The following is a 26,992-nucleotide window of genomic DNA, read 5'->3' on the forward strand; positions in this document are numbered from 1 at the left end:
TAACAAAAAGTGCCTAAAGGCATGAAGGTAGGTTACTGAGTGTTATTTCGAAGAGTGGCCCACAGTTTATCAGTACATGTATTAAATCCCTCTGTTTGGCATGTGGATAAAGAAGCTGCAAGGTTTCTTATAGATAGGTCATGGGTTTAATGCTTGGCTTTATTGTCCAAGAATTCAAACAGTTCTATCCCTCTAAAAAGAGGCTGTTCAGATTTCTTATGTCTCCCGATTGTACCTGCCCTCTAATTACCCTCTTCATGGTTCTACTCAAATACATTATTTTCAGATGTGTCTGAATCCAGTTCATCAGCCCTTCCTTATTCATATTTCTTAGTCATTTGGAAAGAAAAACCAAAATATTTTCAACTATCAGATCTTTGTAAATCGAGTTGACTCATCTTTCCAGTTATTCTTTCTCCTGGCATTTTAACTATTTTCAAAGTAGCCTGAAAATTTGTCAAATAGCAAGAGGAGACGAGAGAAGTTGCTGTGCCACCACCTGTAAAACTGTGGCTGGGAAGAATAAAATCAAATGGCTGAAATTAGAAGCCTTGTTACTTCTTAACTTCTCTACCTTTGCCTAGTGCTGTGTTCATACTTGGCATTCTTATGACCTTGTGTTGGGAACTGCCCTATTAATTATTACTGGAGGTGGATTATCTTTAAGTGCAAGGGTATATTTGATTGCACCAATCATCAAATATAAACAATTAATGCAAAAATTGTTGGGTGTGCAGAAGCACCCCAACTAGCATTCAGTGCACACTAAATAAACACTATAAGTAAATCCCACAATCCTAGGACAACCACGAGCCCCAAAATACCTCCGATGCCACACGACTTTTCTGAGCCAAAGAGCAAACGTTGTCCTTGTCTGGTGGTTCTCTCCAGCTGATGGCTGGACATCAGGGAATGGTGGAATCAGTCCAGGGATGGACAGCAAGGCGGCCAGTCTCACTGAGGTCTTTGGAGCAAAATTCTTAAATGTGGCAGGACCAGCAATTTAAATACAGTTCCAAGTTGGTGGTATAAGTTGGTGATTGGTTACATCCAGTGAAAGTCAGTGTTCATTGGTTATGTCCAGTGAGGTGATGTAATTGCAAGTGAGCTTGTTCTTTGCATTTGTCCATGGAGCTATGCTCCCTACCAATTGGAACCAGTGATTGCTAAGCATGCCTATGGCTAGTGCCCCTTATAGCTCTTTATCAACTGCAAGCAGACATGATTAAGCATTCAATGGTTGCTGTTCCTTATAGCCAGCAACTTAATGTGTCCCAGCCTATCTAGGGCAGATGCTCCTTACACCTTGCATAATTATTATTTGCGGGCCCATTCAATTTCTTTTTCAATGTTACTTTTTCTACAGCTTCCGCCACCTTTGAAGACTTTCAGATTCGTCCCCATGCTCTCTTTGTTCATTCATACAGAGCTCCAGCCTTCTGTGATCACTGTGGAGAAATGCTGTGGGGGCTGGTGCGTCAAGGCCTTAAATGTGAAGGTAATTTGTTTTCTTTCCCCACCAAGTTGAATGCATGCTAGAGCTATCTTCTTATTCTGTGCCCTCTACAATAGTGTCTTCTGTCCCTCAGAAGTGTTCTCCAAATATTTTGGGGGTAAATGAAGTCTGTTTTGTTCATTTTTTTTTAAATATCCCTGTCTTTAATATACCTGGCTTAATCTGGGAACATCTTTCCCCCTGTATGGTGTGGAAATATTTCTTCCCTATATTTTATTGGATCTTTTAGCAACAAACTAAAGTAAAATTTGCATGTTAAGGAAGCCAAAAATTGGAAGAGCAAACATTGAAATGAGCAGAGATTCAGAAGTTTAACCAAACTGTGCAAGGTCACCCTGCTATCAAATTGGATAGATTGGAACTAAAACCTGAGTTCTTATACCAGTGCCCAGTTTTATCATACCCTGTGGAAAGAACTTCTTGAACTACACAGTTCAGAGTAACTGGATACCATGATAACATCTTAATACCTTAACCACTCATCCTCTGTTTCCTGTGGATTTGGGGAAGATAGAGCTTTTTGAACCTTGGCCAATATGACCAAGGCTTTGAGATTTTACATAAAAATAAATGCTCCACAACTATTTAAATTTTGTCTGTGAGGAGGGCAGTTTAGACAGTGATCTAGAAGAAACTCTATCCAAAGTGTGTTTTGTGAAAAATTGTCTGCCTGCTCTGTGATACGTGAAAAATTCTGAGTCATGGATGCCAGCTGCATGGGGAATATGAATAGAAGAAATATTGAAAGGAAAATGATACTTCCCTTAGTGGGAAAATATGCTTCCAATTATCAATCACCCACCATGTGGAAACCAGCATGTGAAGCATTTTACATATTTTCTTAATAATTCTACAAGGCAGTTATTATTATCTCCATTTCACAGACAGTGAAATTGAGGTGAAGTAATTTGTTCAAGGTCAGGTAGAAAAAAGCAAGTTATAGAACTAAAGTGCAAATCATTGTAGTCCTAAAATTATAATATATTGTGATTAATTTTTCCTCTGTGTGTCCACCCGCATTTGAACTTGGGGCAGGCAGCTAAAAGGGGCTGAGATAATCAACTCTCAGTATTGATGCTGGATTTCTCAATGTTCAGATTCATTATATTGCAAAACATTAAAAAAAATGATAAGCAGGGGAGTTGCTGATCTTGTCCAATAAAATCAGAATTCACAGTCCATTCACAAATTGGGGAGAAAAATCAGAAGTCTCAGAAGAAAATCTGAATTTCTAAATAGCATTAAGAAAAACAGAAGCTGCGCTATTTTGATAAATTTCTAATTTACAACTAATGGAACAGCTTTTAATTTATAGTTGAACAAAAGCTATTTTTATGTTTTCTTTCCAGGATGTGGTCTGAATTACCATAAGAGATGTGCATTTAAAATTCCCAACAATTGCAGTGGTGTGAGGCGGAGAAGGCTCTCAAATGTTTCCCTCACTGGGCTCAGCACCATCCGCACATCCTCTGCTGAGCTCTCTACCAGTGCCCCTGATGAGCCCCTTCTGGTATGTCCTCCTGTTTATCCATTTCCCCATTTACACGAGAAATTTGTGGGACATTGTGATAACAGTGTCAATCCAAGACAGTGTGCTGAGACGGAGGACACAGCCAGGGTGTTAATGGCTCTGTTTCTTCAGGGCCTATACTATAGATTGGTCAATGCTTCATGAAATAGCCAACAGCTTGGAGTTTGCTTTTATCTGAGTTTTAGTGAAATTATAAAATATGTGAGGTTTTATCATGGTCATAGGGCCAGAGCAGCATGAACTAATGTGTTTATGTTGCAAAACATACTTTGTCAAAATTTGGAAACCAGAGATGAAAGATGTTCTTCTCTATAGATTATTCATTTGTGGCATAGCTGAATGTTAATTTTGGGAGAAAATTTGAAATTTGCTTTTATGAAAACATTGACATCTTATTGCTTGGCATTACTAGTATATGTGTGAGTTTAAACAGACACTTAATAGTTTATATATTTCTGTTAGCTCTAAAATATCTTAGGGATATAGGTTAAGTGCTCTTTTTTAAATTTGTTTTAATTAGTTACACATGACAGTACAATGACCTTGACATATCATACATTTGAATCAGATAGGATATAATTTAAGAAAGTTAAATTTAGATTTTCTAGGCATTCAAAACAAAATAAAATTTTTGATTATTACATTAATTATTTAAAACAAAACACATTATTCTGAAATGAGGTAATGGTTTAAGGCTTTAAATTTCCCAAATTTACTTCCCCTGTCCTCCAATGGCTATTACAAGAACTTATTAAAATTGTCAAAATCAGAGAGAAAAAATTTAAAAATTACTAAAACATGTAGCTTTTAGCTTAAGTCTCTCTTGAAGTTAAGAGAGGGAATAAATTTTGAAGACATCTATAAGAAATTGTATGAATTGCTTCATTGTGTGGAAAATATCTTATTCTGATCCTTATATCACTTAGATTTTATTGTATAACAAACTAGATATTTTTTAATGAATGCTTATTTTTGTCCAGAGAAAAACTACATATCCTTGGGCTTTGTTGATGGAAGCCTCACATACTTTTGACCCTTCTTTAAGTGAACCTATTCTGGGAAGATGGGTATCAAATCCCATCAATAGTCAGAAGAATATATTTTTGTAGTTATTCAGAATGTATGTATCTGGTTATATATTATTTATAATTTTTTGTAATTGGAAGAAATAATATCCTGTCTAAAAGAATTATATCAAAATTTATTTTTCATAATAGCTGTCATTTTACCTTCCCAGATCAGAAGTTCTCTGAGTTTGAATTTTGCAAGTGATGATTTTGCAATTTACAGCAGTTAATTTTGCTTTTAAATTTAGTCCTGGAGAGTTATAATGTATAAGATAGACATTTTAAAACAAGTTAATGAAACAAAATTGAAAACTAATTATGTCTTTTTTTTCAATTTTACCAAGAAATTTTTTAAAAATTAAAACCTTATAAGAAATCTGAAGCTCTAGTCTTCATTATCAGAATAGATTAAAATCTAGATAATTAATGCTAAGTATCATTTCTTTTTATCTTATCTCAGTTCTACAGTATATATGCCTGAACACATGCATGTATACACATTTATATATACACATGTGCTTATGTATATATGTAGTTCAGACATCACATGTGTGTAATTTAGGTTTTATAAGTGTAAATTGACTAATAATCAAGTCAAAATGTATAAATATAAATATATAATTTATATGTAAATGTAATTTAGGTTATGTAACTATCATCTTTAAGACAAATTTTTGTATCTTCAAATTAAATTATCTAATTGCTTTATTTAACCAAATTAAATAATTATTTAATTATTTGAATTACTTGATTACAAGCTCTATTTTACATAAAATGTTGAAATTCATTAGTGTTTCACTGATGAATGAAAAAATTTTGAAATAGAATGCTTAAAATGTATTTTTAAACATCATATTTTAAGCATTTTGTCAAATGCTTGTAAAGTTGTGATAAAATGAGATTTTTTATGATGTGAGGAATTGCTGAGGCTATGATACTTTGAAAAATACTGGTATCATAAGCTTTCATAAGCTTGTATAAAATGTCCTTTTCGTAAACTTTAAATGAGAAAATGCTCTTGGAAATGTTTGGGATACTCTTGACATATTGGCTCTTAAGCTAATGTTTTACATGCATCAAAGCCTTTTGGGCCCTATGGAGTGTCTAAGTGTCTTTTTTTATGCAATTTCCAAGAAAGTAGGAAACACTAAGTGTGACACCTATTTTCCTATTACTTTTGTTCCCATTATTTCTTGAGTACTTTCTGAAGGGACAAAACCACCCTGTTATCTATCCACGCATGCTTGGAGTGCAATGAATATGTCCTCATTTCAGCCCTAATAAAGATATAAGTGGCCACTAACTATAGTCTAAAAGTTGTTGTAGTGCATGTCTGGTAAGAGGTAATATTATGGCAACAATAGTAAAATCTTTGACTCTCTATATACTAAATAATATTTTCATTTCTGAAAAAGATGATGACCTATTTGAAGATTAGTATTTCTCACTAATGCTGGTAGGCCATCAATTGTTTAAGACTGATAAATGTGTAAATTCTTTCTCAAATATAAGAAATGAAATTTTCTGACATAATTTCCTATATTGACTATAAAATCTATTTTACATATAGAGTAAGACATTGCTATTTTATTAATTTATCCAATTTTGACACATAAATTGAATCTCAGATTTCTATAATGCTAACATAGAAAAACTATAACATAGATCATATGACAAGCTTTATCTGTCATCAACTTTAGCAGTAAACTGTATCCTTTATGGAAACCATAAAGCAATCCATCTTCTAAGGAAATCCAAAATTTAGTCAATTTATCATATAACAGCTCTTTGGGAATGTAATTCTTTTTGTAAAAATCACCAGTATTAGAAGGAAACAAAAGAAAATCTCAATACATCCTTAAGGAAGATACACTAATATATTGTACCTTTATTTTTAGGTATACTTATCAAGATTGTATCAATTTTATGAATGGGACATCTGTAGAAGTAGGGATTAAGTGATCCTATCATTTCTCTTTGCTTTAGCCATCTTTTAATTTTTACTTCCATAATTCCTATAATATTTAAAAAGAGTGAAAACCAATTGAGATAAGCTTTTGAGACTTAATCTTAGGCAAAATGTTCAGAACCTGATGCAGAACTTTTGCCCCTAGTATAAAGGAAAATCGTATATCACATCCATTGTCCCAACAGCAACAATTATAAAATCTGAATAAAATATGACAGGACAGCACAAAAAACTATTAAAAGGAAAGTAAGAGCAACCAAAGCAATCAGTCACAGAAAAGCCAACATACAGGGCAGCCTCCCACAATGAATTATCCAGCTTTAACTGTCAATAGTGCTGTGTTGTAGAACACAATTGGAGGGTTGCCAAACATAAAGCCACACTAAGACAAGATAGTATGACATAAAGTTCCAGTATAAAGTGCTGAGTCAATGTGGTATTACATAGGGACAAAAAAATTAACGAGTGAAATAGAATCCAGAACCCGCATGCACATTCCGGCCAACTGATTTTTACCTGGGGTAGAACTGCTGTTAGATGAGGATGGTCTTTTCAACAAATATTTAGGACCAATTAGATTTGTACATGGAAAATATGAATGTTTATGCCTACTTTATAGTATAAACAAAGTCAATTCTAGTTGATTGAAAACTTCTAGGAAATAATAGGAGAATAAATCAAGACGTCAGAATAGAAATATCCTTTTTAAACAGGATTAAATAGCTGAAAACAAAGGAAAAAGTTTAATTTGGTATCATTAAAATTAAGAATTAATTTAATCAAAATACTATTAGGAGAGTGTAAACACAAATATAGTATTTCTCATGCTGTACTTGCTCATTTCCAGAGTGTATAAAGAACATTTACAAAAAAGTTGCAAGGCAGCCTATCCTATTGAAAATGTAGCAAAATACTTCAACAGCACTTTACAGGGGAAAATCGACAGTAAATATAAAAATGTGATTGACATCATTAGTTATTGAGGAATTAAAGTTAAGTCTATAATGAAATCGGATCACACCAGAATATCTAACGTTGAAAAAAACAATAACAAGTATTGGTAAAGATGCAGAGCAACTGAAATTTACACAGAGTACTCCTGGGAATGTAAATGGTCTCAACAACTTTGGAAAACTGGCTGGCAGTTTTCTTCTTAAGCTGTACATAAACATACCATGTGATTCAGCAGTTCCACCTTTAGGCACATATGTTTAAGAGAAATGTCATAGACAGATGCACAGAAAGACATGTCACAAACATGGTTTTAACATCTTTGTTCATAATAGCTAAAAACTGGAAACAAACTGGTGTAGTCATACGATGGAATATATGGATGATAGAGCAGTGAAATTAATGAATTAGTGTTTCACTCAATTGCATGGATGAATATCACAAAATAATATTTAAAGAAAGGAGTCACACACAAATGAGTACATACTTAGGAATTCAATGGATGAGATTCAAACCACACAAAACTAATTAATGTTGAAACACATCAGAATTATGGTTCCTCTTAGGGAGTGCCAACTGGGAGGTTTCAGAAGTGAGCCATCTAGGAGGCTAGAATTTTGCTCCATCTTGATCTAGGAAGAGGTTACATGGGTGTGTATGTGCAAAACCTCATCAAGCTTTATGCCTAAAACTTTATATATTTTAAATGAAATATATCTCAACAATATTATCTTACAATAATAATACCACTGGTTATCCAAATAGCAAATTATAAAGTCATTGGATTTCTCCATGACAGGCAGGTCATGTGAACAAAGAATGAAATGTCACATCAGAAAAACTAATTAAGTTCTGAGATTCCTTTCAGTGAATTAAAAGAAAATGGAGTTCTAAAACTGATATTATTCAGTAATCAGGAATGAAGTCTTTCAGTGCTAAATCAAAAGTAATGTGCAACAGCTTTCTGGAATATGTAGACTTTACATTGTTTTCCATAGTAGTTTTCACCACAGATGTAACACTGTAATTCATATGATTTTTCTTAAAGGGAAAAACAAAATAAAAATAGAACTATTGCATAATGTTACAGCTACCTACTAGTGGAATAGGTGGCTTTCTTTTCCTTGATGATCTATAGACATATCTGGTGATTCTAATTTGGTAGCCAGATGAAAAGAGGATTGTTTATTTGTAAATAAATAAATAAATAACAGTCCCATAAAACATTCTGGAAACAAACAAACAAATCTTGGTCAAATGAGATTGGGAAATGCCTCTTGGTCAGTCAGCTATTATACACCACTGCAGTTATTGAGCATAGTTGAAGGAAGTATATGAGCTGGCATAATCTAAGCTGGCTTGCAGTTATGAAATCAGTGTTCCTATGCTGACTCAAGTATGGAATCCTTGTGGCTCATAAAATCTATAATATCTTGTGGGAAAAATGCACCTTGGGAAGTGATAATTTAGAGAAACCAATGAATTAATGCATATTGCATAGTCCATTGTCACCCACAATGAGCTAAATAGCCCTTAGCTGAAGGTGAATTCTGACAAAAACCCAGAGTAAATAGGACTTCAGGAATCTCACTGGTGGAAAATCCTGAGCTTTGTATACTAGATATGTAGATAGTAAGGATACTCTTTGCTTTGGAAATTGAGAAACTGGATTGATTTCTGTCCTATAAGAATACCTATGTTTTAAATTTTTCTCAAAGGTCAAGTTTGGGTCTGTATTCAAATCTTTAGTTGTTGCCTTTGAGTTCTGCATATACTTTTTGTCAATTCAAAAACATTTGCAAATAGTACTGGATAACAATTAACCTTGGCAGAACCTCACTGTAAATGTATACAACTCTCAAAGTCTTAACAAAATGGGTTAGCTGTAGATTACAAATAAGTACATAGGGATTCAGAAAACAAATAATAAAGTTTTTCTGAATGCACAGTAATTTACTCAACACTGGAAAAATCACTGATTGCAAAACATTATGCATTTTTTTTTAAAAAAGAATCAACCATATTTTAGTTTTGATTTGGTTTCTGGTTATCAGATAGAGCTGCGGAAAAGTTTGAGAAAACAAAGATAAAAAAGGAATATATTCAATATAAATCACCATGTAAGTGCTGTCTGCTTATTCAAGCTTTATCTTCTACTTTCCATTGGTACTCTTTCTCCTCTTGAAAAACATTCTGAGTAATCTTAACTAAAACTCTTACTACTGGACTTCCCGAACCACTAACTGATAATGATTATTCATCAGCTTATTCTTGCCTGCAGGCAGATAACAACTATGTCACATTTGATTACTTTGATGACCTTTTTCTTTCTTTTCCCTTTGAGAGGATGGATTATTGTGCAGAAAACCTAATCTTTCACTTAAAGGTCAAAAATGCTTCATTCTGAATATAATTTATTTTGAAGAAGGTGTAAGAACCATCTTTCATCACTGAGACCATATCAAGTCTTTTTTTTTTTAACCTCTACCAGCTCACAACAGCAGTGCTTTTGCAATTAATGAGTTAGTATCAATAGTTTCTTTTAAATTTTAAAAATACTTTCCAACTTAGATGGGGTGTGAACATGAAGACTGTGTGGTATAATGTTTTGCTTTTCCTTGAAAATTCACCTATATCAAACATTATTGAATAGTATGCATTACTTTCTTTCAATAACATTGTTTTCCTGTCTTTCTCTCCCTTTATTCTGCACCTTTGCTCTTACAACTTCATGTTTAAGTCTCCTGTGAGTCCTGGCTTTGAGGTAGGTACTAAGCTACCTGGCACTAGGAATATACATCACACTCTTATCAAAATAACATTAAAATATTATATTGCTGTCTGCATTGACTCAATGAGAATAATGTGGTCAGAGTTTAGCTCAGAATTCAACCCATTGAACTCTAGAACACCATAGGTTTTTTTTTTTTTTTTTTTTTTTTTTTTTTTTTTTTTTTTGTCTTTGCTTGTATTCTTTAACTTTGCATTGTCCTCTGGAAAAGAAAGAGCAATGCAGTCATTGGAGTAATAGAATTAATTTTTTTTAGGTCAAATTTTGCTCTCCCATTATGTAACTGCATATCATGCATGAATGTCTTTTCTGTGAAAATGAACAAATGAGAATAAAGCAGAATACAGTAAACTTTCACAATATTAACTGAAACTCATGCATTTTAGAACGGTGTCCTGATCCCAGATACCACAGAACCATGCAAGTCGGGATACTGTCCCCAGATGCGTGGGGGTCTTGGTTGGCACAGTAAGAGGAGAAACAAGGACTGTCTGACGATCAATATAACTGCCAGTTACGGCTTCTAATTTAGTTTTCTTTTGAAAGAAAGGATATTCTAGTTCTTATGTATTGTGATGATCTATTAACTATTCTTGTGCAAGTGGAAATATGAAGCTCCTAATCCCAAAAGAAATTAAACATGGAAACGACACAAATTCATTTCAAAAATATTTTAACTGCTCCCCTTTCCAGAAAAGGAAGCTGACCTTTTATCTCTCTTAAGCAATTAGTAACTTAAATGTTGAGGAAAGACATTTAGGTTAACTATTAAAGCAGAGCCCATAACACTCCTCTTCCCTGATGACTTGTTTTGATCAGTTAGCTGGTAAATGTCCAATTCCTTATTTTAGTATTTGTGGCCAATTGAGGGTTGACATACTGTTGCTTTCCCTTAAGAAAATATAAATTTCAAATACTGTTACTAGTGCCCATTCTTAGATGGTCTTATTATGGTAATTCTAACAGAACATTTTCTGGTTTAAATAAAACTGATGATTCATTTATAATTCCTAAGCTAAGAAATTTGTCTCAATAATATTAAATTCCTATTCTGGAAAAATTATCCTTATTTAAAAGGTGCCCCACTTAGAAAATTCCAGTGAGAAAAAAAACTAGGTAAGTGTAATTTTTTAATATTCTTGTAAGTTTGTTTTTTATGGTGGTTCCCAGACATAATTTTCAATGTAAATTCGTATCTTTCCCATTAAATATTCCTTTGGACATGAAGCTAAAGAAGGACAGGAACCATTTTTCACTTCCTTCTCCTCCTACTTTGCAATCAAAAACAGACTGTGAAAAGTAGAAATAAAGAGTAGTCTCATTTTCATTGGAAGTTATACAAGATAAAAGCAGCCAGGCCTGCATAGGAGTGCTCCTGTTGAAGTTAAGATGCATTTTCTACATAGGTTATTTTTCTTGAATTTCATTTATATCTAATTTTTCAAGAAGATAACAAGTTTAATAAATGTCTTCGAGGACAATGATGCGTAAAGGTTTAACCAAATTTCCTTCGGGGAAACACTTTAGAGATACTTGTGTGAATATCAGGATTATTATATAAGCCTGGCCATTGCTCCATGATCAGCATGTCCTAGTCAGTTAACCCTTCTAACTCTGTAAACCCATGATGCAGAAGTAGTCAAAAACAGATAAGTTATTTACTCACTGGGAGCTTGCATAGATAATCTATCAAGAAATCAGTTTAGCTTGTCTTTGTGAAAGCTTCCTAATATGATATCGCAATGATATACATTAGTTTACTTAATCATTTTTTCCTATTGCTTAGATTGTTTCCATTTAAAGAAATTTAAATGCTGCTGAAATAAGTATACTCATTGTATTTTTGCATATTTGTGAAAATATTAAAAGTTTTTATTAAGAATTTGTTGATAGGAACTGAGGGTGTGGCTCAGCTGTAGAGCATTTGCCTAGCATGTGCGAGACCCTGGGTTTGACCCCAGCACCACATAAAAGTAAATAAAATAAGGGTATTGCATCTAACTACAACTAAAAATAAATATTAAAAAAAGAATTTTTTGAATGACTTGGTAGGTTATATTATTCAAAGATAAGTGGGTTGTATACCTTGTTGATAAATAGTTCTTCAAAAAGTTGTAGAAGTTTTACATTTATAACTCTGCTGGCAGCAGTGCAAGAAGAGTTTCCATTTCCCTGTACTCTTCCCAACCACTGGTTTTACCAATAGTTTAAAAGATCCTTTTTTCTCAAGAAAATATCATTCTTCCCTGTCTTCAAATGTTTTAAAATGTCCTTCAGGATCCATCTACTGATATAACTTTGAGGTTTCAGGGCTCTACAGAGAACTTATTTTTAGTGCAGTTCAGTGCTCCTAACCTGCTTATTTCTAACATTCACAATATTACACAGATTGTTAGGATATGAATTGAACTTTTCATTCTACATGCTTTCCTTATGTCTACTAGTTCATATAATCACTTTTTACATCCTTTTGTTTTTGTGAGATTTAGACAACATGAACTTTAACTTTTTATGTCAGGATATATATTTTGTAAATAATAATTTGCCATGAACTGTTATTTCTATAAAGATTTACTTTATTATAAACATTATGCTAAAAGAAACTCTTGGGTGCATGCTTTTATGCAAAATCTATCCTAAAACTGACTCATTCACTTACTGTATTCATTTATTTAAAAATAAACACCAGTATCACATTATCCATCTATCATTGGATATGATCCTTATGCACTTTATAATGGTCAACATTGATTCTTTTCAAATGAGCAAGTAATGAAAAGAGAAGCTGTTCCTAATCCTGAGTGGAACTATGATGATATTTCTGCCAATATTTTCCAGAACATTTTCCAGTGTAGCAAAAGTCTATCTAGAAGTTCAGACTCTGTTCCTCTTGTGTTCTGGAGTTCCAGGAATCCTGGTGATTCATCTAAATTAAAACATCAGTTTTCCATTTACATATGCACCATGACAGCATGTCTAAAGCTGCCAGATACTGCAAGATTTCTTTTTATGATTGTATTAAATTCAACCCTGAGTAGTGTACACTTTCAGTAAGGAAATATATCCAAGAAATTCCTTTACCAGCACTTCCCTACTGCCTGACTAGCAAGTATGAGCAGTACTGAATTTGTGGGAGAGGAGCCCTTCTGTAAAATTAATAAGATTGGGAGGTCTGCTGTTATATGCTGTGACCTGATCTCAAGCAACAGGTCTGGCAGTTAATGTACATACATTTTTAACTTATACTCTGAACAAAAATTTCCTTATATACAAATAAAAATATGAACATGAACCTCACTTGGGTGTGAACATCACACACTACTTGTCCACACTTAGAAAATACATAGGTTTAAGGAACATCTGAATCTTTGAATAAAGTCTCTAAAGGGTCCACACATCCCACAGGCAGGTACCAGGGCCTCATAACACTCCCACAAGACACAAAACAGAGCCGGCCCTTGCTGAGCTCTCACTGATGCCCTAATGTCTTGCCAGATCCAGTCAGATTTAAACCCTTTAATTCTTGACTAGGTATATTGAGCTCCTAGCTCAATACTAAAAAATAAAGGTTACTCATGTCCACTTTGAGAGTTTCTATGCATTCAGAAATATATATACCCATAAAAATTAAGACAGAATGGAAAACTAGCATTTTTATTTATAATTTAGACTTGTAGAAATCAGGAATAATTTGGCTTCTAAAATAATTTTCATGTTTTCAGAAATATTTAGCTATATTACTTTTACACGATTTGTTAGACATATTTGTTTGATATATGGCTCAATTTGATTAGATTAATTTCTCCCTCCCTTCACAAGAAAAGGGGAGGTATTTATTTATCCTTTTAAGAATAAATATTGTGAAATGCAAGATGAGACAAAATTTAGAAGAATGAATCAAGATACGATTTTCTTGAAGTAGCCCAATTTTTGGTGACATCTGTTTTTCTGTAGCCTTGCTCTGAAAATATCACTGAGTCATAGAATTTCATTAAATTGGTGTTTTCCTGTGTTTTTAAGACCCAAAGTTTTTTGTAGGGTAGATAGGTAAAGGAAAAAAAAAAATCTCTTTTCTTCTCTCTTGTTTTTAATTGAGTTTTATTAAAATCTAGTCTTTTGTCTTACTAACTTGTTTTAGAAACACATGTGCACATTACACCCACAAACACACATTACACCTATATACACCCACTCTACATGTTCACCATTAATTATTGTAGGACAATATTATATAAAATACTGTAAAACTATTCATATGAGCCATTTGTTGGAGGAGTAGGCTCTAACCTTTGAAGCCCTAGATAGCCTCTCTACTTTCCCAACATTTGTTGGTGTCTCCAAGATAGTAATCAATGTGACAGCCAACAACCTCTTTCCAGGTTATTTCATTCAGCGTTCCATCTCCAGCTAAGCCTGTATCCAGGCAATCAAATGCAGTGGAATGTACCACCCTAAAATTGACTGTCCCTGATTTCTTCCACATACCTGTATACCCTCCAGTTCACTTTCTATGTGTAGATCAAATCTGACACATAATGCCCCAAAGCAGAATTTGTTGCCATGCAAATTTTTTTTCTTCCTCAGTAGATATGTCTCTTTTTTAATTTGTAGATTTAGAGTGCATAGCATTAAGTTTGCATTATCTTCATGAAAAAAAGTTGAAGAGGTCAAAAAATTCTAACATCTCCTCTTTCCTCCAGGAACCAGATTTGGTAACTGACATTTTGAAAGAACAAAGCATGTAATTTGTGACAGCTCTTCAACAGTTCTGATGCTTTCCCTGGATAGGGTAGATCACTTAAGAAAATAGCAAGGTTCCTTTACCCTTCATTTCTGTTTACTCAAAAAGAATGAGGCGATATAAAAAGTTAACGTAACTTCCAAGACTAAACTAGCACTCAACAAATCCAGATCACCTTGTATTTTTTAAAAAGAGATTATATATGTTATTGCTTTGAAAGCTTTCACAATTTGCTGCAAACATTAAGAAATGGATTCTCCACCGTAAAATGCAGCATCTATCACCACTAAGCAGGGGGTACTCTTTTTTTTTTTCTGCCCTGTAGCAACCCTTTTCACTGTTATGAAAAGGTGTTGATTAGCTTTTATTTATGCTATATATTTAGTGTATCCAACTGAGGAACAACTCATTTATCTGGCACATTTGGCAGGTAGTTCAAAGGATATAGAATCAGAATAGCACTGAGCAATTTGAAACTCACCAAACACCCTGCCCTCTACTCCCGGAATCACAGGGCATGGAAACGTGTGTTCCTGTGTGTACTGTATCCCTCAAATTCTTCTTATTTGTTGCCAAAGAACTGCTCTGTGCTGAAAAAAAAATCCCTGATTCCCTATGTAAAAGGTAGTATGTTAATGTAAGCACTGTTACAAAGAGACGATGGTTTCTTTTTACTTCAGCAAGTCATCAACCTCAGATTGAGCATTCACAATGATGTTTTACTAGCAGCCACTACAGGTGGGGTTAGATAATTGTTGCCAAGTGCGATTGCTGGATTTCAGAGTGTATGAAAGAAATCTCTGGGTAGTCTGAAGGCTGGAAGGACTCAGCTGTCCTGAACAGAATTCCATTTGCTGATGGTGCTGGGCATAGTCATTGCATGGCATTTAAGAAAATGCTGTTTCTTCAGGAAACCCCCTTGTTGAATGACCCAGTGTGAAAATGGTTTGTCTTTCCTCAAACCTTCATATATTCTGTGTGAGGCAGCATTCAGAAGCTGGTGATACAGCGAGGAACAAAATAGGCAAACTCCCTAAACTAGTTTATATCCCACTGAATGGTGAAATAATGAATAAACAGATACACAAGTCAGTTGCAGGCTGCAATGATGGCTCTGTAGAGGACAGGGAGATGTGAGGGGAACAATGGAGGAAGAGTGGGCTGTAAGTTAGGCAGCCTGGGGCCTCTTAGAGAAGGTGACATGTGAACTGAACTCAGAAGAATGAGGATAAACCATCAATGGAGAAAGAAGGGAAGGGCAGGTATGTAGATGACTTTAATGGTCACATTGCATATGGATTTCTAGTAGCTAATAAACTGCTTGAGCACAGAGAGTGGTATTTACTGATCTTTATATGCCTGTTCTGATTGGACCTTCAGGTAGGATTTACCCCATGGAGCACTGGTTAAATTGGATCCATCTTGATGGTAATAGGAGAAAGCCTGTGCTCATCTGCATAGTTCAATGAATGACAGTTCAAAATGCTAGGTCTTAAAACTTGGGAATAAAGGATCCTTTGATGTAGTCTGATTTTGTACAGTTGTGTTAGTATCCTTTAAGCATTACAACACCTGAATAGGAAAGTATACATCCAACAGAACCAATGATTATACAATGAAAGCTCTACATTCAGCTAACTATTGTATTCTAGAAAACACCCATGACTCTGAACACAGTCACACTGATCTAAACTCTCTTCTGTAGATCATGCTTAGGGGTTCACAACATTTTCACATTGCATTTGGCATGTAGAACATTCTTTCATTCTTATTGTCTCCTATGTCTTCCTTGACTTAAACAAGGAGAAGAAAATATTTGCTATTTTCTATATTAGCATAAAATCAGGAAATGTGGAAACTGGAGAGCAACTGATAAGAGCAACTGCTGTTATCTGCAGCACAACTACTTCAGTTCATAGAGCTCTACTTATAAGTGATATGATCTTGGGCAAATGATTTAACTTTTCAATTACTCAGTTTCCTAATCCATAAAATAGAGATCATAATACGAGTGTTCATGAACTTTAAATGATTAATGCACGTAAAGCACTATGGAAAGTGTTTGGCATATATAAAGATTATAGAAAAGAGGGTTCTGTTAGAATCCAGTTCATAGGTCTCAGACTTTCCATGAACTAGATTTAGTTTTCAGATAAATTGACTGGTACAGTGTTTAATTTTTTTTTCTTTTGCGTTGTCAGCATCTAGATAGACTTCTTTCATAACACATCTGCACCTCTCTTGAAAACTAAAAGGTTTGGCAGTACAGGCTGACATACTCACATGACAGTTACTAGTAGTACTTGAGTAATGGAAGTAGTCACTCTCCTTCTTACAACCAAGGTTGTCCTCTTCAGTTGACTAGCCTCTATCATTTCCTATTGTACCCTGATTCTGAAGGCCATCCTTTAATATTAACATCCTGTAATCATTTCCAGAGCAGATGATCATGCCCAGATTTTGTATTCAAGTAGGGGTAAAGAGCATATTCCTTAGGCAGTTGTAATCTCTTGAAATGGAAATCCTAGAAACATATGTCAATGTGACAGTTCATGTAACATTAAATTTTTAAAAGCTTAAAGTCTCTATTTTGAATACATGTATTGCAAATTCTCATCCATTTTTCTCATGCATTTACTTCTTGTAAACACATATTTTATTTCGGTCATGAACTAGGCACTTCTTTACATTAGTGGAAGGCAAATATAACTGAGACATTGTCCTTCCCTTAGGAGTTTATTATCTAATAGTTGAGAGAGTTCCACAAAGAGATGTCCACATTATCTTAAAAGAGTCTCTACTTTTCTATTTCTCTCTAACTTAAGAGAGTTCGTCTTCAAAATCCCATCACATGTGTGGCTGTGAAATGACCTTTAGTTAATAATAACATAACAGGTAGAAGTCTTTATTTTAATCATGCTTTTCTGTAAAGTGATTTTTATCTCACAAAATCTCATGTTTGATTATTGTTGTAACAATAAACAAACCACAAGTAAAGGCAACTTTTCCATTCTGTTTTCTATCTCAACTGATACATAGTTCATTTTCAACTGCAAAGTGAATGTACCTTGTTAGGAAATTGTGTAAGTCCTGTTAAATGTTAAAATGCAAGCTGGCCCTTGGAGTTTCCATAAAGTAATCTAAGCCATCATTTCCTGGGAAGGTTCCAAACTTGCTGAGTCATTAATTTAACATACAGGTTAAAAGCAAATTCCATCTAGAAACTAGGACATATTGTCTTTCTAAGAAGGTGTTCAGTGTATAGAGTTCTAAATTTGGTAGTAATTTCAAATAAAACACCATTATCACAAGGATGTTATAGACACTTCACAAATCTGCAAATTAAAAAAAAAAAGGATTTCTTTAATATGCATTCTATTTAGTCTGGTTTGAAAATTCAGCTTTCATTATTGTTCTGATCTCATCTTCTCTCCCATCCATGATATATCTCTTACACAAGAACAGGAAAAAAAAAAAAGAGAGAAACCCTTCGGATGTTTTATCATCTGTAATTTGTCAAATCAAATCATTCACATGCATCTATTCCAATACCATATTTTACAGCTGTGTCAGTTCTCGCATGGGTTAGACAGCTGTTTTGAATCCATACTCCTCTAGTGAGAAAAAGGACAATTCACAGGACCAGTGGCTAATATAACAGTGTAAATTTTTCTGAAGTACATTCTCCTGTGAGTGCTTTCCATAATTATAGAGAATGGAATTTTAAATTTGTTCTTTGAGTTTTTAGCCAGTTTTTGCTTTGAACATATTAATGAAGCAGAATAAAACAAAATGCAGCTGTTCTCTTCCCAAAGCATTTCAACTTTCCTCTTATTCCCATAAAAAAAGCAATTATTGTGCAGATTGTCCAGGTTCCCTGAATACATGTGGCCAAAATGGAATCTCAAGTAATAATGAAATTGATTTAAACATCATTTTGCCAATCTAATAAACCTAGTAAAGTAGTAAAACCTTCACTGGTGTGATAGGTAAGGAAGACTTTTCTATTTAATAGAATTAATTTTAAGGAATGTTGTCATTTATTTATTTATGTGGTGCTAAGGACGGAACCCAGGGCCTGAAATATACTACTCAATGGCTCTACCTCTGAGCTACATCTCCACCCCAGAAAAAGTGTTATGTAAAACTGTGAAGTACTATACTACAAGGAAACAAACAAGTAAGCCAAATTTTAAAAAAAAGTAAATGAATTTAAAAGAACCTAGTTTTACTTTGTGTAACAATGCATTCATTGTGTGCATAAATTTCTGGTTATTTCTGTCAACATCTGCATTGAAACTCTATGCGCTTGAATGTTAATGTTATCTTAATTAATTTAAAGTCAAAAGATCAATGACCCTTTAAGTATCTATTTCCTTTAAAATTACTGAGTGCTGAATTTTTACCTGTGGTATAACTTGATATAACAGACAGAAGATATGTAATTGTGGTATAACTTGATATAACAGACAGAAGATATGTAATTGTGCTTTAAAATGTACATCCTTCACATACTGATTGAAATTTTATATATCTGTATACATATATACACATAAAATAGTGACTGAACACTAATCATTAATGAAAACAAATATATACTTTGTTATGAAAATTTGGTGTTTGGTTTATGTGTCATTAGAAATATTTTTAAAGGGATGACCAGAAGGATTAGAGAAATGCTGGTTATTAAACATTATTATATAAACATTGATAAATATATATTACAGGGTAATGGCCTTATTCCATAGGTTCTTGGTTTTTTTTGTTTGCTTGTTTTATTGTTTGTTCTATAAGCTGTTATATACCAAAGAAGTCTTGTTTTACATCTTGGTTGAAGAATAGATAAATGCCCTGTGAGCATATAGTAGGTCATTTGATAGTGACCCAGTCTTCCTTTCTGTTTTGGCTTCTTAGATTTTCCTTATGATAGGGAAAACTGCATTCAAATGAATATTACATGTACACATCTAGAAACACGGAATGCAGTCTTGGAAACAACACAACACCAACAACTTCAAATGGCTTCTCTACTCTCTCTTTCCCAAGGTGTTTGTTCCCTGGTAAAATTAGGCAACTCAAAAATAATCTCATGCCATGAGAAGTACCATGTTTATGCACATTGTCTCAAGATCTTAAAACTTTGCTTTTTCACTTACCAATATAGACCATAGTGAAAACAATTAATTGTATTTGGAACTAAAGGAAAGGTAATAATAAATATTTCTGGCCAGATTGTTAACTTATTGTAAATTTTAACTGAAAATTTTGTCACAGAGTGACAATGAATATCTTTTCACTAAACTTATGATATTTAGTTAAAATTCATCCCATCTTGAAAGGTAGTAAATGAAACAACTTCTCAAGAGTAATTCTGGTTCTTACAGTTTATAGCCAGTGTTTATGCAAACATTACCATGTTGGATGAGAGGAAAACATTCAATTGGACAGATTCCTTCTTGTTCTTCTAATTGAATTTGTTTCCAAATATAGTAAATAGTCCTGTGTAAAGCTGGCTGTGTTAACACAGCTCAGAATGAGTTATCTAAAGGTGATTCAGCCAGAATTTTTGTAGGATTTCCAAATTCAAGAACATTTTGAGTCTACTAAGAAAGTGTGACATCAAATCATCTTTTATTCTGTGTTGAAACTTTCCAACTATGGAAAAATAGCGCATTCATTTCAGTCTAGTCTTAAAACTGGCCCATTAGCTGAAGTTTACTAAAGGAAACTGGAATAAGGATTTAATTCTCATTTCCTTTGTAGATTTAATTCTTCACTACCATTGAAGATATTTATTCAATATACTCACGGTTCTTGTTTGGCAAACCTTTGACTATCTTGGACTTCTTGGACTTCTCTGCAGTAATTAGGCTTTTCAGAGTAATTAAGCTTTATAGTTTTCCTGTATGTCATTGTAACTGCAAATGTAACTATAGACATTCTGTGCCTATGAAGGGACTCATCTCAAATTTCTTTTTACTGCAGTTAGTGAATCTACAAATCAAAGTTTCCTCGTTTGATATTAAATAGTATTACCTTTTGATCATACAGGGATTGAAATGGATGCAAATTATAGGTAAACTTGATTTATTTTTCAACTCATTAGTAATTGTTCTAAATTAGAAATTAACAGGGTAAAGTAATAATAACAAGGTCTGTACAGGCCAATAAATGTATGTTCATTTTTTGACATCAGTATTTATTGGCATCTGACTTAAAGGAATGTATTTAAACGTTTTGGACTTAGATGCCTTAAATGTATATGACAAGTTCTCTCATTTAAGACACCTAACACAGTTACAGGAGCTTAATAAATGAGGTGTATAATTATGGTAACTATTAAGTAATTCATTTCATCCTTTTTTTTCTGGTGACTCTCAACTTTATTTTGGTGTTCCTACCTAAATTTCCATGATATCAGGAGGTACCATGCATGAAATTGTCCAAAAATTTTTATTTATTTAATTTTTAAACATCTATATACTGCATGGAATAAATGATTCCAAAATTAGAGCAAGAGTGTACAGAGATATAATTATTACCTAGAACACCAACATTTATGTACTTTGTATTGCCTATTAGTTGCTGTATTTCAATTTTAAAAATGGTAGTATAATTTTAACCTTTTAATTCTGATATGGTTGAAAAATAATTTAGAATCAAGAAGTCTCTCCTTTCCCACTTAAGGAATCCGAAGGAACTATAGGCATTTCTCAGAAGAAGTACCATATTGGGCAAACAGGGTTGTGTTTTTTTAAACATGATGTGTACTCTACAAAATGTCAATGAGATAATATGTGCAGTGGGATTTTTTTGTTTTTGTTTTTCTGTGTTAAAAATAATTAATTCATTTTTAAAGACTTATTCAAAAGACCTAAAAATCAGGAAATCATTCTGATCTCCACTTCTCTTCCTTTCAGATTATGCAAAATAATTCAAATATGAAATAAGAGGGAAATAACAGAAACATAGTCTTAGATTATGTCATATTCAATAGAAAAACAAAATACAAAAATACTTAAATTTAGCATGCTAATCTCTTTCATCTTCATGTCCTTTATTATTTTTAAAACTTGTAGCAAAAGTCACCATCAGAATCATTTATTGGTCGAGAGAAGAGGTCGAATTCTCAGTCATATATTGGACGACCCATTGAGCTGGACAAGATCTTGCTTTCTAAGGTTAAAGTACCACACACATTTGTCATCCACTCCTACACCCGGCCCACAGTGTGCCAGTACTGTAAGAAGCTTCTCAAGGGTCTCTTCAGGCAGGGCTTACAGTGCAAAGGTAAGGACAATCTTGTCACTAAATCTGTCACTAGCCCATCTTCCATTGTTAAATTAATTCTCATTCATCTGAAAATACTACTTTTGTTTCACAACTTCTCTTTCTGATAAATTTCTGGTTTTTGTTTTGTTTTAAAATCATCATGATTAGACTGCAGATTCAACTGTCATAAACGTTGTGCACCAAAAGTACCCAACAACTGCCTGGGTGAAGTGACCATCAATGGAGGTAGGTGGAAGACTGACGGTCACCACTGTATTTCTTCCCTGTTAGAGTGGTGACAGTTGTGATATAGTAGGGTTTTTTTGGTTCATATGTTTGTAACTCAGTCCAAAGTAAATTATGGTCTGAGTTTGTTCTACTTTACTTCTGAAAATCATTCATTCCAGCTAATTGATTTACAATGAAAACCAAAGGTTTTTCTTGATCTTTATATGATGAACACTAATACTGAAAACTTGGATGTCCATAATTTCTTTCCTAGCTTTCTTATTTTATACTTCTGTCCTGGCTTGTTCAGAAATATGAATTGTTGGAATGCCTGCAAGTTATACCTCCTGTTCTCTATTCCTCTGTCCTCATTCCAAGCCTTGAGACAGTTTACTGTCTTTCCTATCAGTTTATGAAGGGAAGGACCACAGATACTGGCCCATCAAAAATAGTCACCATATTTCCATCCTTCACCGAGTTACTGTGTTCATTATATATGTGTTTATTCACATGCATCTTTAATCGTAAGAGAAATTTTATCGACAATTTAAAAAGCATGTATCTTTTTCTACATTTTGAAATATTTTCTTGGAAAAACAGAAACTATGCAAATTAACTTTGAAGGATTCCTAAGAAAATGCTATATCCTAAAGAAACAACTCACATTTTCTTCACATAGTATTCTGATGGATCATTGCCGATATTTGAATTAGAATCCCACGCTAGCTTTTCCCATAGAGAGTGAACTGCTTGATACCTTCACTCTAATAACCGCTTTCCAATTCCCCTGGAAAGAAATGGCTGTAGAAGACCAGAGGAAAAGGTTGAGTGGCTTTGTTACCAAAAAGCTGATAAATAAATGACTATCTTTGCTTTAGAACTTTCGTCTCTAGAAGAAATATATTCCTACTACAACAACAAGAAGAAAGGAACTTTCAGAAAAACATTCTCATACATGCTAATTTTTGGCATGGGAATTCATGAATTAGCTCTTAAAAAAGAATTTTTATCCTTTTTCCCCATTCTCTATATCATGTGATATTGACTTTGTTCAACCCAGGGAATGTCAGTGTGTACTCAATAATATGTCTAAGGAGAAACAGATCATTTTTTGATATTGATAACTTTGAAACTATATTTTCCCATGTAGTCAGAAAAAAAAATCTGGTAAAATGTGAGTTTTCCAAGATTGGTAGGCCAGGGGCTCTGATTAACCCATTTTTTCTAATTTTTTAAAGTGAGTACTTTGCATGACTTAAGTAATAAAATTTCTGCATTACTATCAACTTCATAATGGCAGGTTCAATAATCAAATATTCATTATTACCTTAGGTATTTAAAAATTGCAGCTTCTGTGACCAACTTAATATATGGGAATCCATGATTCAAAAAGTTACTGCAATAACCATCATCAGTGACCTTGAATCATCTTTCACATGAAAGTCTCCCTCACCTTCCCATGTATTTCTGTTTCCCTTGAAGGCTGTGCTATGAATTATGATTCATTACCTGGTAACTTGGGCTTGGTATCATTTTCCCTCCTAACATTATTCTTCTGTCCCTCCCTTGGCTTCCTTTGAAAGCTCTCCGTGACATTTCATGTTTTTAGCTTTAGGTTCATAGAAAAAAAAGTATCTACCTGTAATATTGTATAAATTATTCATCTCATACATTCATATACATTCAAATGAAAAAAGGAAAGTGAAAAGCTACATTCTTCACAGAACTACTTTTTTTAGGGCCTCCAACTGATTTGTTTAGGATTGCCTTTCTCTTAAGCCCTGGCTCCAGGATTCCAGGTTTATCTTCATGGGTCAAAACAATTTTCTAGATTTGCTTAGCCCTGGGGCAGAATCTGATGTGGTCATGGAAGAAGGGAGTGATGACAATGACAGTGAGAGGAACAGTGGGCTCATGGATGACATGGAGGAGGCAATGGTGCAGGATGCTGAGATGGCCATGGCAGAGGGCCAGAGCGACAGCGGGGAGATGCAGGATCCAGACCTGGACCACGAGGACTCCAACAGAACCATCAGGTGAGATTGCAGTCCCCGGCCTCAGGCAGACAGTGGAACCCAAGTGAAACTTACCCTTTAAAGCTCTTTGATACTTTATTATAAAAGAAATTTAAAGGGTTTGCCTAATTTCATTAAGAATGAGATGTGTACGATAGATAAGCGTTATTGGAGTAAGGAGTTCTGTGTTCCCTTCCTAGCATTGCCTCATTTGTTGGCCCATTTTCTTTTGCATGTAAGGGACACTTGTATTTGCCACCCACAAGATTACTACTAAGTTTATATTAATTCAGTGTACAGTAACACAAAGACCATAGATCAACCTCAGCAAACACTATTTATTTTATAGTTGATCCGTATTATAAATATGACATCATTCACACGTGATTGTTCTTGATTTTTATTTCAGAAGTACATGTAGTTTTATAAGTGTTATCTGCTTGTCTACACTTTTTTTTTAATCACTAGATGATCTTCACTTTTTATATCATAAATCAGCAGTGTGGTCACCAGTTCAATTTGAACTGCTCCCTGTTTTTTAGTTTAGTTTGTTGGAAGATAGCCATCCTTATTTATATTGTCCGTGGCTGATTTTGTATTTTACCATAGTAGAGTTAGATGTTCTGCAGAACCAAAAATATTTATTACTTGACCTCTTACAGTAGAAATTTCCCACTCTCTAATTTATATTGTAAAGCATATTGAAACTTTTATGTCCATTTTACAAATACCAAATTCCTTGACAAACTAAAATGAAAGTAGAGAAAAATAATTATTTTTTCTACTTAATGTCAAAATAAATATTTTTAAAATACTGGAAAATATTATTCTTATGGCCCAACACACACACACACACACACACACCCACATACACACCCATACACACACATACACACTTTCTTTTTAATTAGAAATATTTATTATCTCATAGTTTCTTTGGTTTGGGAATTTAGGAGAATCTTTTTTTTTAATTTTATTTATTTATTTTAATTAGGCATATATAACAGCAGAATGCATTTTGATTCATTGTACACAATTGCAGCACAACTTTTCATTTCTCTGATTGTACACGATGTAGTGTCATACCATTGTGCAGTCACACATGTGCCTAGGGTAATAATGTCCATCTCATTCCACCAAGGATGCATATTTCTTTAGCACCATATGTTTTAGGTGGTTGCAGATAAGGACGGAAGAGGGGAGGATGAGCCAGAGACAGAATGGAACATAGAAGGGACAATGGGAGAGGGAGGAGAAAGAAGTGAAATAGCAGCATAATTCCATAAATAATAGTTATATAAAAGTTTAAAAAAGCAGATCTTAATGTTTATGAAATTACTCAGAGATAGAATTCATATTAAAAATATAATCTATAAATTATTAATATTGTGCCTGTAATATGTGCTTTTAAGCAAATAAGCTTTCAAGTGTGATTATGGATCCTATAGCCTCAGTACATTGACAATAATCTATCTACTATTTACTTGAAAACTGCACTCTATATAGTTCATTCTGAAAACCAAGGAGTTTGTTACCCTACCTCAGGATTTTGAAAGCATACATATAAAATGCCTCTCATTATTCAAAGTGACCCACTTTCTGAACCATGGTACTCTGACAAACACTTTTACTGAAAAAGGGATGTGAATATTTTTGACTTTCACTTGAAAATGGTTGAAATAGGTTTGATTCATAGAAAGAACATCTGTACCTTAAAACATGTCTCTCCTAAAATATTTTGACTTTTCAAGTCCGTCAACAAGCAACAATATCCCGCTTATGAGGGTAGTGCAGTCTGTCAAACACACAAAGAGGAAAAGCGGCACGGTCATGAAAGAAGGATGGATGGTCCACTACACCAGCAAGGACTCCCTGGTAAGATGCACAGCGAGAAGTTTCCTCTAGTTCTGCATTAATGAGTGGAGATATTGATGCCCTGTGAGTACTTTGGCTGTCTGAGCTACTGGAAACAGACCTTAGTACCACCTGGGCATAGGGCCAGGTGGAGCATATTACAGTCTCTGGTGTCAGATGTAGTTGAATAAGCAATAGAGTTAGAAAAAAGTGTAAAAAGAGATTTCAGGAAATCAAAATCATTTACCTCAATTACGTGAAATGATCACCAAAACTTAAATATGTACCTGTTGTTTTATAGAAGTCATGAAATACGCAGTATATGTTTTCAGAATGCCCCTCTGTGATTTGCAATTTTAAAAGAAGTGCTGCATTTTAGGGAGAGAGAAAAAAAAAATAGAATGATGACTTATGTATATCTTAAATTCTTATTTGTGTTTTTATTTAAAAACTGACTCATTCAGAAGTGTGGGATTCTTATACTTTTTGTCTATTTATTTCTCCACATTTTCTTAGTAGCTGATGAATGAGGTTATGTATGTATGTGAAGAAGTAGAAAACCTTGGTCCACATTTCAAAGTTAAGCTAATTGATAATTTGTAATTAGGATGATTTCTCAGTCATTGGAAGTATTTTCATTTTCTCCTACTGATAGGATCTATATCATGTCTTTAGATAAACAGACACCTATAACCTAATGGACCCATCTATAATCGCTGGAAAGAGAATGACTTACTGTAGGACTCAACTGGACACCATCTAATTCTTCTTCTTGGACATGATGCAAAATATTTGAAACATGTTTGATCTAAGATGGGTTGTAGAAGAGAGCAAAAACAATGTTGGGGCTTTGGGTCTAAAAGGATATAAATGCATGTATACACACACACACACACGCGCACACACACACACACACACACACACACACACACACACACACACACCCTAATATCCTGAAGGATATATCTAGAGTGGACTAGGACCCAATCACCAAATCATAGTAGTTAGATTTGGAATGTTCTTAAGTGAAAGTTTGTACTATGAAACCCAGCCTGCC

The 26,992-nt window shown here is 33.9% G+C and overlaps 1 protein-coding gene across 8 annotated transcripts in view; it reads left to right on the forward strand.

Annotated features, from left to right (window-relative positions):
* PRKD1 (protein kinase D1) overlaps positions 1-26,992 on the forward strand; it is a 335,410-nt gene that overhangs the window by 249,467 nt on the left and 58,951 nt on the right. For 7 of the 8 annotated variants that reach the window (XR_014021650.1, XR_014021651.1, XM_081291749.1 and 4 more), the window contains 7 exons: positions 1,367-1,498; positions 2,866-3,026; positions 9,775-9,798; positions 21,646-21,856; positions 22,007-22,084; positions 23,898-24,102; positions 25,833-25,956. Coding sequence is in view for 6 of the 8 variants with exons in the window: in XM_081291749.1 (XP_081147875.1) it covers positions 1,367-1,498; positions 2,866-3,026; positions 9,775-9,798; positions 21,646-21,856; positions 22,007-22,084; positions 23,898-24,102; positions 25,833-25,956 (935 nt within the window). In the remaining 2 variants the exon portion in view is untranslated. The remainder of the gene's footprint in view (positions 1-1,366; positions 1,499-2,865; positions 3,027-9,774; positions 9,799-21,645; positions 21,857-22,006; positions 22,085-23,897; positions 24,103-25,832; positions 25,957-26,992) is intronic. The other variant, XM_081291750.1, reaches the window with a different exon arrangement.

The sequence above is a fragment of the Spermophilus citellus genome (assembly GCF_964194105.1).
Source record: "Spermophilus citellus genome assembly, chromosome: 4".
Lineage (NCBI taxonomy): Eukaryota > Metazoa > Chordata > Mammalia > Rodentia > Sciuridae > Spermophilus > Spermophilus citellus.